Genomic DNA, 15,268 nt, shown 5'->3' with positions numbered 1-15,268 from the left:
ACATCTGACAATTAATCAAACTGAATGTGCTCTAATGGTTGTATATTAAACCACACAATGTTTGGGGGGTTTTCAGACTATATATACAAGTGTGTCAGAATTACCAAATGTTTAACATCTGACAATTAATCAAACTGAATATGCTCTAATGGTTGTATATTAAACCACACAATGTTTGGGGGGTTTTCAGACTATATATACAAGTGTGTCAGAATTACCAAATGTTTAACATCTGACAATTAATCAAACTGAATATGCTCTAATGGTTGTATATTAAACCACACAATGTTTGGGGGGTTTTCAGACTATATATACAAGTGTGTCAGAATTACCAAATGTTTAACATCTGACAATTAATCAAACTGAATATGCTCTAATGGTTGTATATTAAACCACACAATGTTTGGGGGGTTTTCAGACTATATATACAAGTGTGTCAGAATTACCAAATGTTTAACATCTGACAATTAATCAAACTGAATATGCTCTAATGGTTGTATATTAAACCACACAATGTTTGGGGGGTTTTCAGACTATATATACAAGTGTGTCAGAATTACCAAATGTTTAACATCTGACAATTAATCAAACTGAATATGCTCTAATGGTTGTATATTAAACCACACAATGTTTGGGGGGTTTTCAGACTATATATACAAGTGCATCAGAATTACCAAATGTTTAACATCTGACAATTAATCAAACTGCATATGCTCTAATGGTTGTATATTAAACCACACAATGTTTGGGGGGTTTTCAGACTATATATACAAGTGTGTCAGAATTACCAAATGTTTAACATCTGACAATTAATCAAACTGAATATGCTCTAATGGTTGTATATTAAACCACACAATGTTTGGGGGGTTTTCAGACTATATATACAAGTGTGTCAGAATTACCAAATGTTTAACATCTGACAATTAATCAAACTGAATGTGCTCTAATGGTTGTATATTAAACCACACAATGTTTGAGTGTTTCAGACTATATATACAAGTGCATCAGAATTACCAAATGTTTAACATCTGACAATTAATCAAACTGAATATGCTCTAATGGTTGTATATTAAACCACACAATGTTTGGGGGGTTTTCAGACTATATATACAAGTGCATCAGAATTACCAAATGTTTAACATCTGACAATTAATCAAACTGAATGTGTTCTAATGGTTGTATATTAAACCACACAATGTTTGGGGGGTTTTCAGACTATATATACAAGTGCATCAGAATTACCAAATGTTTAACATCTGACAATTAATCAAACTGAATGTGTTCTAATGGTTGTATATTAAACCACACAATGTTTGGGGGGTTTTCAGACTATATATACAAGTGTGTCAGAATTACCAAATGTTTAACATCTGACAATTAATCAAACTGAATGTGCTCTAATGGTTGTATATTAAACCACACAATGTTTGGGGGGTTTTCAGACTATATATACAAGTGCATCAGAATTACCAAATGTTTAACATCTGACAATTAATCAAACTGAATATGCTCTAATGGTTGTATATTAAACCACACAATGTTTGGGGGGTTTTCAGACTATATATACAAGTGTGTCAGAATTACCAAATGTTTAACATCTGACAATTAATCAAACTGAATATGCTCTAATGGTTGTATATTAAACCACACAATGTTTGGGGGGTTTTCAGACTATATATACAAGTGCATCAGAATTACCAAATGTTTAACATCTGACAATTAATCAAACTGAATGTGCTCTAATGGTTGTATATTAAACCACACAATGTTTGGGGGGTTTTCAGACTATATATACAAGTGTGTCAGAATTACCAAATGTTTAACATCTGACAATTAATCAAACTGAATATGCTCTAATGGTGTATATTAAACCACACAATGTTTGGGGGGTTTTCAGACTATATATACAAGTGCATCAGAATTACCAAATGTTTAACATCTGACAATTAATCAAACTGAATGTGCTCTAATGGTTGTATATTAAACCACACAATGTTTGGGGGGTTTTCAGACTATATATACAAGTGTGTCAGAATTACCAAATGTTTAACATCTGACAATTAATCAAACTGAATATGCTCTAATGGTTGTATATTAAACCACACAATGTTTGGGGGGTTTTCAGACTATATATACAAGTGTGTCAGAATTACCAAATGTTTAACATCTGACAATTAATCAAACTGAATATGCTCTAATGGTTGTATATTAAACCACACAATGTTTGGGGGGTTTTCAGACTATATATACAAGTGTGTCAGAATTACCAAATGTTTAACATCTGACAATTAATCAAACTGAATATGCTCTAATGGTTGTATATTAAACCACACAATGTTTGGGGGGTTTTCAGACTATATATACAAGTGTGTCAGAATTACCAAATGTTTAACATCTGACAATTAATCAAACTGAATATGCTCTAATGGTTGTATATTAAACCACACAATGTTTGGGGGGTTTTCAGACTATATATACAAGTGTGTCAGAATTACCAAATGTTTAACATCTGACAATTAATCAAACTGAATATGCTCTAATGGTTGTATATTAAACCACACAATGTTTGGGGGGTTTTCAGACTATATATACAAGTGCATCAGAATTACCAAATGTTTAACATCTGACAATTAATCAAACTGAATATGCTCTAATGGTTGTATATTAAACCACACAATGTTTGGGGGGTTTTCAGACTATATATACAAGTGTGTCAGAATTACCAAATGTTTAACATCTGACAATTAATCAAACTGAATATGCTCTAATGGTTGTATATTAAACCACACAATGTTTGGGGGGTTTTCAGACTATATATACAAGTGTGTCAGAATTACCAAATGTTTAACATCTGATAATTAATCAAACTGAATGTGCTCTAATGGTTGTATATTAAACCACACAATGTTTGAGTGTTTCAGACTATATATACAAGTGCATCAGAATTACCAAATGTTTAACATCTGACAATTAATCAAACTGAATATGCTCTAATGGTTGTATATTAAACCACACAATGTTTGGGGGGTTTTCAGACTATATATACAAGTGCATCAGAATTACCAAATGTTTAACATCTGACAATTAATCAAACTGAATGTGTTCTAATGGTTGTATATTAAACCACACAATGTTTGGGGGGTTTTCAGACTATATATACAAGTGCATCAGAATTACCAAATGTTTAACATCTGACAATTAATCAAACTGAATGTGTTCTAATGGTTGTATATTAAACCACACAATGTTTGGGGGGTTTTCAGACTATATATACAAGTGTGTCAGAATTACCAAATGTTTAACATCTGACAATTAATCAAACTGAATGTGCTCTAATGGTTGTATATTAAACCACACAATGTTTGGGGGGTTTTCAGACTATATATACAAGTGCATCAGAATTACCAAATGTTTAACATCTGACAATTAATCAAACTGAATATGCTCTAATGGTTGTATATTAAACCACACAATGTTTGGGGGGTTTTCAGACTATATATACAAGTGTGTCAGAATTACCAAATGTTTAACATCTGACAATTAATCAAACTGAATGTGCTCTAATGGTTGTATATTAAACCACACAATGTTTGAGTGTTTCAGACTATATATACAAGTGTGTCAGAATTACCAAATGTTTAACATCTGACAATTAATCAAACTGAATGTGCTCTAATGGTTGTATATTAAACCACACAATGTTTGGGGGGTTTTCAGACTATATATACAAGTGTGTCAGAATTACCAAATGTTTAACATCTGACAATTAATCAAACTGAATATGCTCTAATGGTTGTATATTAAACCACACAATGTTTGGGGGGTTTTCAGACTATATATACAAGTGTGTCAGAATTACCAAATGTTTAACATCTGACAATTAATCAAACTGAATGTGCTCTAATGGTTGTATATTAAACCACACAATGTTTGAGTGTTTCAGACTATATATACAAGTGCATCAGAATTACCAAATGTTTAACATCTGACAATTAATCAAACTGAATATGCTCTAATGGTTGTATATTAAACCACACAATGTTTGGGGGGTTTTCAGACTATATATACAAGTGCATCAGAATTACCAAATGTTTAACATCTGACAATTAATCAAACTGAATGTGTTCTAATGGTTGTATATTAAACCACACAATGTTTGGGGGGTTTTCAGACTATATATACAAGTGCATCAGAATTACCAAATGTTTAACATCTGACAATTAATCAAACTGAATGTGTTCTAATGGTTGTATATTAAACCACACAATGTTTGGGGGGTTTTCAGACTATATATACAAGTGTGTCAGAATTACCAAATGTTTAACATCTGACAATTAATCAAACTGAATGTGCTCTAATGGTTGTATATTAAACCACACAATGTTTGGGGGGTTTTCAGACTATATATACAAGTGCATCAGAATTACCAAATGTTTAACATCTGACAATTAATCAAACTGAATATGCTCTAATGGTTGTATATTAAACCACACAATGTTTGGGGGGTTTTCAGACTATATATACAAGTGTGTCAGAATTACCAAATGTTTAACATCTGACAATTAATCAAACTGAATGTGCTCTAATGGTTGTATATTAAACCACACAATGTTTGAGTGTTTCAGACTATATATACAAGTGTGTCAGAATTACCAAATGTTTAACATCTGACAATTAATCAAACTGAATGTGCTCTAATGGTTGTATATTAAACCACACAATGTTTGGGGGGTTTTCAGACTATATATACAAGTGTGTCAGAATTACCAAATGTTTAACATCTGACAATTAATCAAACTGAATGTGCTCTAATGGTTGTATATTAAACCACACAATGTTTGGGGGGTTTTCAGACTATATATACAAGTGTGTCAGAATTACCAAATGTTTAACATCTGACAATTAATCAAACTGAATGTGCTCTAATGGTTGTATATTAAACCACACAATGTTTGGGGGGTTTTCAGACTATATATACAAGTGTGTCAGAATTACCAAATGTTTAACATCTGACAATTAATCAAACTGAATGTGCTCTAATGGTTGTATATTAAACCACACAATGTTTGGGGGGTTTTCAGACTATATATACAAGTGTGTCAGAATTACCAAATGTTTAACATCTGACAATTAATCAAACTGAATATGCTCTAATGGTTGTATATTAAACCACACAATGTTTGGGGGGTTTTCAGACTATATATACAAGTGTGTCAGAATTACCAAATGTTTAACATCTGACAATTAATCAAACTGAATGTGCTCTAATGGTTGTATATTAAACCACACAATGTTTGGGGGTTTCAGACTATATATACAAGTGTGTCAGAATTACCAAATGTTTAACATCTGACAATTAATCAAACTGAATGTGCTCTAATGGTTGTATATTAAACCACACAATGTTTGGGGGGTTTTCAGACTATATATACAAGTGTGTCAGAATTACCAAATGTTTAACATCTGACAATTAATCAAACTGAATGTGCTCTAATGGTTGTATATTAAACCACACAATGTTTGGGGGGTTTTCAGACTATATATACAAGTGTGTCAGAATTACCAAATGTTTAACATCTGACAATTAATCAAACTGAATGTGCTCTAATTGTGTTGCTCACCAAAACAAAGTTCTTTTTTTCTAAATTTGTTTTAGAAAATGAGTGGCAGCACTGTGCCAACTGTCATCCACCCGATGCATACGACCGAGAAACCGCCGACCTACTTCCGAACAAACCGCTTCACCAAGGGATTCCAGGGCATTGTTGATGCCTACGGTGTCGCCAGCTACAGGGAGGTTAACCCAGGTGAGGTTCAGATATCCTCAGAAAGAAAGAAAGAAAGAAATGTTTTATTTAACGATGCACTCAACACATTTTATTTATGGTTATGTGGCACCAGACATATGGTTAAGGACCACACAAATATTGAGAGAGGAAACCCGCTGTCGCCACTTCATGGGCCACTCTTTTCGATTAGCAGCAAGGGATCTTTTATATGCATCATCCCACAGACAGGGTAGTACATACCATGACCGTTGCTATACCAGTCGTGGTGCACTGGCTGGAATGAAAGATAACCTCAGAGACTGCAGAGTGCTTTTAATAGTTGGGGGGGGGGGGGGGGGGGCATGAAAGCCCATTGTTTAAGCGTTCGCTAGATGTATGGGTGGTCGAGGATCGATCCCTGTCGGTGGGCCCTTTGGGCTATTTCTCACTCTAGCAAGTGCACCATGACTGGTATATTAAAGGCCGTGGTATATGCTATCCTGTCTGTGGGATGGTGCATATAAAAGATTCACTGTTACAAATGGAAAAATGTAGTGGGTTTCCTTTCTAAGAATATGTGTCAGAATTATCAAATGTTTCGCATCCAATAGTTAATAAATCAAAGTGCTCTAGTAATGTTTTTAAACAAAACAAAGTTTAACATTTTTTTAAAAGTGAGGGATGGGGGAATTGGTCAGTTTGATGATTTAAGGAATTATTTTAGGGCCAAACATTGTAAGAGGAGGTTTGGGGACATGCTTCCTTGAGCAAAACATTTAATTTCAGGTGTTAAAATATGGAATTTCCAGTGTTCTGAGCTACAGAAATATTTGATGTACATTAATTTCTTTTACTTATTTGCAGCTCCATACATCATTATTACATTTCTCTTCCTGTTTGCAGTGATGTTTGAAGAATTATTCGTAACCAGTATAATTTATCAATTCACCACCTTTGAAGATATAGTTATTTTATAATAATTTATTTTGTTTTATTTTCAGCTCCGTACACCATTATTACATTTCCCTTTCTGTTTGCGGTGATGTTCGGTGACGCAGGTCACGGCAGTCTGATGTTTCTCTTTGGTCTCTGGATGGTTGTCATGGAGAAAAAACTGTCTGCTCAGAAATCTGACAATGAGGCAAGTTTTTGGCACAACTTAATTTTTTTATTACTTTGGTCAGACAATTTTATGTATTTTGATATATGAAATATATGTAGGGGGGTTTTCCCCACTAAATTCAGAAGAAAATTTCAATAGAAAAATTTCATTTTAGTGTTAGTCCATGATAAAATGTTTTTTATGTATTCATGAGAAATTGTGCTTAGTCTGAGATCTTGATATAATAATAATAATAATACATTTTATTTCAGATCAGCGATCCATAGAATATACATAATTAAACATCACATACAATTTATGATTTACGCATACAGATTTGACGTACTAACTTGTATGCCACAGGTGGGCAAGAATAGGTGGTTTGAGCTTGCTTCAGTTCTGCATTATAGACCTCCCCAAACATTTATACATTAAAAAAAAAAATGCATTATTAAATTGAACTACCTGATGAGAGAACCTGGGATCACAAATAGAATGTATAGCAAAAATATGAACAGTGCTAAACCTAGACCATGGTCTCATTCCAGAGTTTAAGATTTTATCGTTTAGATATGAATAAATACAATTTGGTGAATATGTTTTGAATAGGCCTATTGAAAACCTTGTGATCTTTTTACTTCACTGCTAGAAATGACTTTAACCTCACATTTAATATTTATTTATTGTTTAAGTTTTTATATATTATATACTTATTTTAATTATTTTTAAAATTAATTTTGTAGATCTGGAACACGTTCTTTGGTGGCCGATACATTATCATGCTGATGGGTTTGTTTTCTATATACACTGGGATGATTTACAACGATGCCTTCTCCAAGTCTTTCAACATCTTTGGCACAAAATGGCATCCAAACTACACGTGAGTCTGCCTGTGTTAGTTAAAATATATGTCCTTAAGCACCAGGGCCCATATTTTTGAAGCTATCTTAACACTACGATATCATAAAACCACTATAGGCTATGACATCATAATTTGCATTTGTTGTAGTGATGTGATCACCTATCATGGTTTTATGATATCATAGCGCTAAAATAGCTTCAAAAATCTATAGCCAGTATAACTTTCTGGATAATTATAGTTATAATTAATCACCATTGTAACTATCTGTGTAATTAACCACCATTGTAACTATCTGTGTAATTAATCACCAGTGTGACAACTACATGACACTGTATCTGTATATTTAACAACCAATGTAATAACTGGTGTATAATTAACCACCAGTGTGGGAACTATCTGTTTATTTAACCACCAATGTGATAACTATCTTAAGTTTCTTATTCACGTGGTTCAACATAACTGAGTTAATAAAAAAAAACCTACAAAAAAAACAACATACAAAACCTAGGCCTACATGTAATAACAAGTGTAATCATGTGACCAACCAATGACATAATTTTGAGAAGCATTTGAAACAAATAATATACCAGATAATATAGATAATAAAGAAATTATTACACTTGCTCTCGCTCGGGCAATACAAGAATCCTGACACTTGTTTCGTAAAATCAGTATGACACATGTACAAGCTCCTATAATAATCAGTATGACACACGTACAAGCTCCTACAATAATCAGTATGACACATGTACAAGCTCCTATAAAAATAAGTATGACACACGTACAAGCTCCTATAATAATCAGTATGACACACGTACAAGCTCCTATAAAAATCAGTATGACACACGTACAAGCTCCTATAATAATCAGTATGACACACGTACAAACTCCTATAATAATCAGTATGACACACGTACAAGCTCCTATAATAATCAGTATGACACACGTACAAACTCCTATAAAAATCAGTATGACACACGTACAAGCTCCTATAAAAATCAGTATGACACACGTACAAGCTCCTATAAAAATCAGTATGACACATGTACAAGCTCCTATAATAATCAGTATGACACACGTACAAACTCCTATAATAATCTCTGTGAATGCTATCTTTTAATGAGTAATACGAGATACGATCTAATTTTGGCTGCCATACCCTTCGAGGTAGCCACCTTGTGCAGTGATACACTGCTCCCAGAGCTTCTGTCACACTTGGAATGCCCCCTGGAAGTCACATTCTTTAAGCGAGTCAATAACTATCGCTGGATCACCTACATGGTGTCAAAACGGCGACCCTTCAGATTGAACTTCATTTTGGGGAGAGAACGAAGTCGCAGGGAGCCAAATCTGGCAGGTAAGGGTGTGTATGAGAAACGACGATCATGTTGGTCCATATTGCCATAGTGCCAAAGTTGAGGTCGTTTGCGCTGAATGTCCTCTTTCAGACGCCTCAGAACGTTACAGTAGAACTCGGCGTTGATAGTATGACCTGGGGGGACAAATTCATGGTGCACAATCCCATAAATGTCGCACTTCTGACCTGCCTCGCCTTCTTCGGTCTTGGAGAGTGCTGTCTCTTCTACTGCGAAGACTGCTGTTTGGTCTCTGGATTGTAGCCATAGACCCAACTCTCGTCACCGGTAATGATCCTCAACATGGAGGTTGGGTCATCCTGGGCCTTTTGACGGAGTTTCTCGCAAACTTCGACATGGTGCTTCTTTTGCTCGGGGTTCAGGAACCTGGGCATGAACTTGACAGCGACGCGGTGCATGTTCAAATCAGATGTGAGGATTGCGTGACTGTTCCAAATGACACACTGACAATGTCACCAACTTCCTTGATGGTGATGCGACGATCCTGACGCACAATTCATTCGATTTCTTCGACATTTTCAGGGGTTGTGCTTGTGGAGGGTCGCCCTGACCTTTCGTCATCCTCCAGCGATGTTCTACCCCTCATAAAGTGAGAATGCCACTCAAAATACCTCACCAGGCTCATTGCTTCATTGCCGTAGGCTTGCTTAACCATTTCGAGGGTCTCCGTTGCTGATTTCCCGAGTTTGACACAGAATTTGATATTTGCCCTCTGCTCAAGTTTCAGGTCCATAGTGAAATCGCAAGTAAACAAGTACATGTGGTCACAGAAATGTGTGTAACACAGATCCCGATGTTGAACGCACGACGTCACGTGGCATACTGAATAACGAAAGTCACTGCTCGCTCCTGCTGCATGTAACACAGATCCCGATGTTGACGCACGACGTCACGTGGCATACTGAATAACGAAAGTCACTGTTCGCTCCTGCTGCATGTAACACAGATCCCGATGTTGAACGCACGACGTCACATGGCATACTGAATAACGAAAGTCACTGTTCGCTCCTGCTGCATGTAACACAGATCCCGATGTTGAACGCACGACGTCACGTGGCATACTGAATAACGAAAGTCACTGTTCGCTCCTGCTGCATGTAACACAGATCCCGATGTTGAACGCACGACATCACGTGGCATACTGAATAACGAAAGTCACTGCTCACTCCTGCTGCATGTAACACAGATCCCGATGTTGAACGCACGACATCACGTGGCATACTGAATAACGAAAGTCACTGCTCACTCCTGCTGCATGTAACAGATCCCGATGTTGAACGCACGACGTCACGTGGCATACTGAATAACGAAAGTCACTGCTCACTTCTGCGGCACGTGCTTGGCCATGTTGCGCTCTGTTCGTTCGCAACAGGAACAGTCTCGAAACTTTTTGATCGCACCTCGTATATTGTTCACATTTTATTTAGCAAGATATACATGTAGGTTATATTTGCAGTGAGTGTGATGTAGTTCACATTTTAATTAACATCATAAATTTCACATTTTAATGAGTTCGTGGTAGTTTACATTTTAATGAACCTGATGTAGTTAACATTTGAATGAGTGTGATGTAGTTCATATGCATTTTTGTACACACACACACATTTCAGTAAATCATACATTATTGGTCACTTATAATACTTTGAAGATTACTGTCATCATCATATATAATAACAAAAATTGACAGATAGCCACATTGCAGTATGAAGCACATTATGTGTTAAAACTGAATTGTTATGGGTATTTTTAAATTTCAGAGAGCATGAGCTGGCAGGAGAGCAGCTGACTTTAAATCCGTCAAAGTTCCACGACAATGGAACAGCCTATGTGTTCGGAATTGATCCAGTAATTAATTTGTATTTTTATTATATAACATTTAGTGAAATATCTTAAAATATCAGAGAAATAAAAGTGTTATCAGTCACTCAATGACGATAACACATCTTAGAGTGAAAGTGTTATCTTTATTGTAAGAAAGCCGGAACTATTTTGCTGCTGACATTTTAAAACTAAAGGTAAATTACCAAAAGTTATATAATAAATAGAAAATTTCATGTTTTTTGTCAAATATGATTTATATCTCATCTCGTGAAGTTTGCAATCATATCACACTCGTAGCGCAAGTGCGACTCATGAGATATGATTGCAAACTTCACTCGATGAGATATAAATAATATTTGACAAAAACCATGAAATATCCTCTATATAACATATATATTCAGTTTTACTATTATAGTGATACAGACATTTCTTTTCTACTTCACCTGGCCTCAAACTAATGCATTTTCGGGACTACAATCCTTATGAAGTTCTGTCTATTTATTCTCCATTTATGTGGGCCTAATGTTGTTTTTGGGAGTTTGTTTTGGTTGTTTTTTTGTTTGTTTGTGGGGGTTTTTGCTTAATGTTAGAAGTGCTTTATATTTTTTAATAATGGAAAACAGATTAAAATTTACACATAATACTTTTTTGTTATAAAAACAGTTTCATTTCTATCTGATAGTTTTCTTAATAAATCTTTAAGAAATTGAAATTCATTCAAATAGAATATTGTTTGCCACTTTTTTAAGTCAAGTTTTGTTACAATGTGTTTAATTGCAATCTGACAACAGAAGCAAGGAAGAAGGAAATGTTTTATTTAACTACGCACTCAACACATTTGATTTACGGTTACATGGTGTCAGACATATGGTTAAGGACCACAGATATTGAGAGAGGAAACCTGCTGTCACCACTTCATGGGCTACTCTTTTCGATTAGCAGCAAGGGATCTTTTATATGCACCATCCTACAGACAGGGTAGTACATACCACAGCCTTTGATATACCAGTCATAGTGCACTGGCTGGAATGAGAAATAGCCCAATGGGCCCACCAACGGGGATCGATCCCAGACCAACCGCGCATCGAGTGAGCACTTTACCACTGGGCTACGTTCAGCCTCAGATACAATCAAGACAATATTTAATTCTTCTTCATTTCACTCTGTCTTCCAGATCTGGCAATCGGCTACAAATAAAATCACTTTTCTCAACTCGTTCAAGATGAAAACAGCTGTCATTCTTGGAATCAGTCAGATGTTGTTTGGGATTGTTATGGGAGTTTTCAATCACATGTAAGTTATTGGGTTTTGGTTAGTTAATGTGACATGATGTTTTACAAATTGATGTCATTATGAGTAGTTTTCACAATATACATGGCTATCACAAAACAGGTAGGCCTATATTACTGTTTTGCTTTTTTCGGTGTTTTGGTCGTATGCAATATGATGTTTATAACAAATTGCATTTGATCTTAGAAGAAATATATTGAATAAAGCCATAGAAAGGTGTTTCATGATGGGCTATTTTTTTGACAAAATATAGGACTTTTACACACTGATCTTAGCAGAAAATGTATTCCTTAAATCGCTCAACCTGATTTAAGCAAATGCTTTTTATTGATGGGTTTTTAAAACAAAATACATGAATTCTACTATCTAATCTTAGAAGAATGTATCTTCTTTAAATCACCAGATGTAATTTAAGGCACCACATAGCTATTTGTGATGTTATTAATTGAAGTGGGGGTGGCAGGTTGAGGGGGTTTAAATCCCCCTGCTTAAGAGAAAAATAAATTTTCCATTTATTTTAAAATCCATTCATCACAAATATACAACTTCCACTAAGTAGTTGCATGTAGACCCCCCCCCCCCCCTGCAACAAGTTGTGGATCTGCACCTGACATGCGATATAGGTGCTATATCTATAATAATAATAAATTCTTTATTTAGTGACGGTAACACAGTTAACAAAAGCTAATCTTCCTTGAGGCCCTCAGGTACAAACAATACAGAATTACAATACATACATTTATGAACAAATAGAAAATACATATATGGCAATAAACATATGTACAACAGCTTATCTTTCATATCTTTCAACAGCATCAGCCTTTTATTTGCAATAAGCTTTTCTTTGTTTTTGCACTTGCCTCCATTTCTCACAAACTGTAACTCCTAAATCAATGAAACTTGGTTTATGGTTATACCTACCGTATGGGTGATCATCACAATACATGCAACACAAATAAATTAATTACAAATTTTAATTGAATTTAAAAAAAAGAAAAATAATTTAAACTTTTTTTGTTTGTTCTTAATTGTTGTTTTAAAAATGTATAAAGATGAACATATATATGGATCTATGCAAATGTTATTAGATAAATGTTTGGTAAGCAGTGGCGGATCCAGAAAATCCATTTAGGAGGGGCTAAAATGACATGAGGCGAAATACCAAGGGAACTTTGGTGGAGGTTTGGAGAGAGATTGTTAAAAAAAAATCAAAATTAATATATAATAAAATTATAACTCACAAAATTTAGGGGTGGGGGGGGAGGGGCCCCTAGATCTGCCTCTGGTAAGAGAGATGTTTAATTCTGGAAATTGATTCTTGTTTTTGTGATTTCAGTCACTTCAAGAGTAAAGTGAATTTCTTCTGTGAGTTTCTACCCGAGCTGTTTTTCCTGCTGCTGTTGTTTGGATACCTCGTGGCCCTTGTCTACTACAAATGGCTTGTGTTCACGGCGGCCAAGGCCTCCTGTGCCCCATCGCTCCTAATTCGTAAGTTATGACAAGAAACTTGAATATCACATTATGTTGTCCTATCTCATTAACTAGTTATTCTCTGTATATAGTGGGACATTTTAGCATAGAAATATGGGAATTGTCAGTGCCACTTCCTTCCTAAATCCCTGAAGCACCACCCCAGTCCTCGAAATTCGCGGTGGCAATCGGCAATGCCGTTGCAAAAGCTATCACAAAATTGACTTGCGACAGCATTTCATTGCCATCGCAAATCTGAAAGTGGTGAAAAATCTGTAGGCATTTTTCTCTGAACTCTGTCCAATTACAGATCCCAGAAAAAAGCATTTATAATCTAGTGTGGCCCAAAGTTTCCTCAATTAATATACTAGTAAATCGTTTTTTTTCCAGTATAGAAGCGTACTAAAGTAAAGATGAGATGTCATCTTTTAGCATATTATTACTAAGTGGATCATAGATGAATAATTTTGACAGCATTAATCTTTTCTTTAAAATTGCCGCCGTAGTGCTGTTGCAAAATTGATTTGTGACAGCACTTGACTGCCGTAGCAAACTTGTCCGAATTTCAAGGGCTGCCACCCAATTTTTAATTGTCATTGCCATCAAAAGTGCAAGGTCTCTGTAAGACACAATGGAGTTCAGTATATATATATATATATATACTCACATCTTTGAACTGCATCAGGCCTAGTTCACCGAGCTCCGATACACACGTGTACGCAGCCTCACTCTGGAGAAAGAGCTGAACCAGCGACATTTCTTCACTGCGGAGCACGTTCCCCATTCTGGCTGTTAGTTAAAATGCTTCTTCTTTAATGTCTTTTATCCTGCAACCACTGTTTCTACTGACAGATTATGATGACCGATTAAAGCAAAGTCATAAACGTATACTAGCAGATTATCACTTTTAACGTCACTCATATGACGTCACACGCATAGCTACATTACAAAATTGATCATTTGACCTCTAGATCATCATACAATGTGGCTGATATAACAGAAATAATACCTTTTCCCCATAATTTTTATGGCCTGCAGGATAAAGATAATAACTAGTTAATGATGTCGTATATCTGCTTTATCCTGTTCAGGCCAAATGAGAAATTCCACTCGGCAGAGCCTCACAGATTTCCCCATTCTTACCATTACAGGATAAAGCAGATATCCGACGTCATTAACTAGTTATTCTCTCTATATATATTCTGTAAAATATAAAAATTAAAGCAAGCCATGTTTTATGATCAGTATCCAGCCAAATTTGTTTTGTTTAACACCACCAGTACAGCACATTGACTAGTTTCATTTAATCATCAGCTATTGGATGTCAAACATTTGATAAAGTTAAAGTTTATTTTGTTTAACACCACCAGTACAGCACATTGACTAGTTTCATTTAATCATCAGCTATTGGATGTCAAACATTTGATAAAGTTAAAGTTTATTTTGTTTAACACCACCAGTACAGCACATTGACTAGTTTCATTTAATCATCAGCTATTGGATGTCAAACATTTGATAAAGTTAAAGTTTATTTTGTTTAACACCACCAGTACAGCACATTGACTAGTTTCATTTAATC

At 35.1% G+C, this 15,268-nt stretch overlaps 1 protein-coding gene across 3 annotated transcripts in view; it reads left to right on the top strand.

The window, feature by feature from the left end:
• The window catches only part of LOC121378989 (V-type proton ATPase 116 kDa subunit a1-like), a 70,583-nt gene that overhangs the window by 31,941 nt on the left and 23,374 nt on the right, over window positions 1–15,268 (top strand). For all 3 annotated transcript variants that reach the window (XM_041507419.1, XM_041507420.1, XM_041507418.1), the window contains exons 11-16: window positions 5,657–5,807; window positions 6,770–6,909; window positions 7,614–7,750; window positions 10,866–10,953; window positions 12,104–12,222; window positions 13,556–13,707. In XM_041507419.1, the coding sequence (XP_041363353.1) occupies window positions 5,657–5,807; window positions 6,770–6,909; window positions 7,614–7,750; window positions 10,866–10,953; window positions 12,104–12,222; window positions 13,556–13,707 (787 nt within the window). The remainder of the gene's footprint in view (window positions 1–5,656; window positions 5,808–6,769; window positions 6,910–7,613; window positions 7,751–10,865; window positions 10,954–12,103; window positions 12,223–13,555; window positions 13,708–15,268) is intronic.

Source organism: Gigantopelta aegis, chromosome 8 (assembly GCF_016097555.1).
Source record: "Gigantopelta aegis isolate Gae_Host chromosome 8, Gae_host_genome, whole genome shotgun sequence".
NCBI lineage: Eukaryota > Metazoa > Mollusca > Gastropoda > Neomphalida > Peltospiridae > Gigantopelta > Gigantopelta aegis.
The sequence above is the reverse complement of the archived record's forward strand: the minus strand, read 5'-3'. Positions and strand labels throughout refer to the sequence as shown.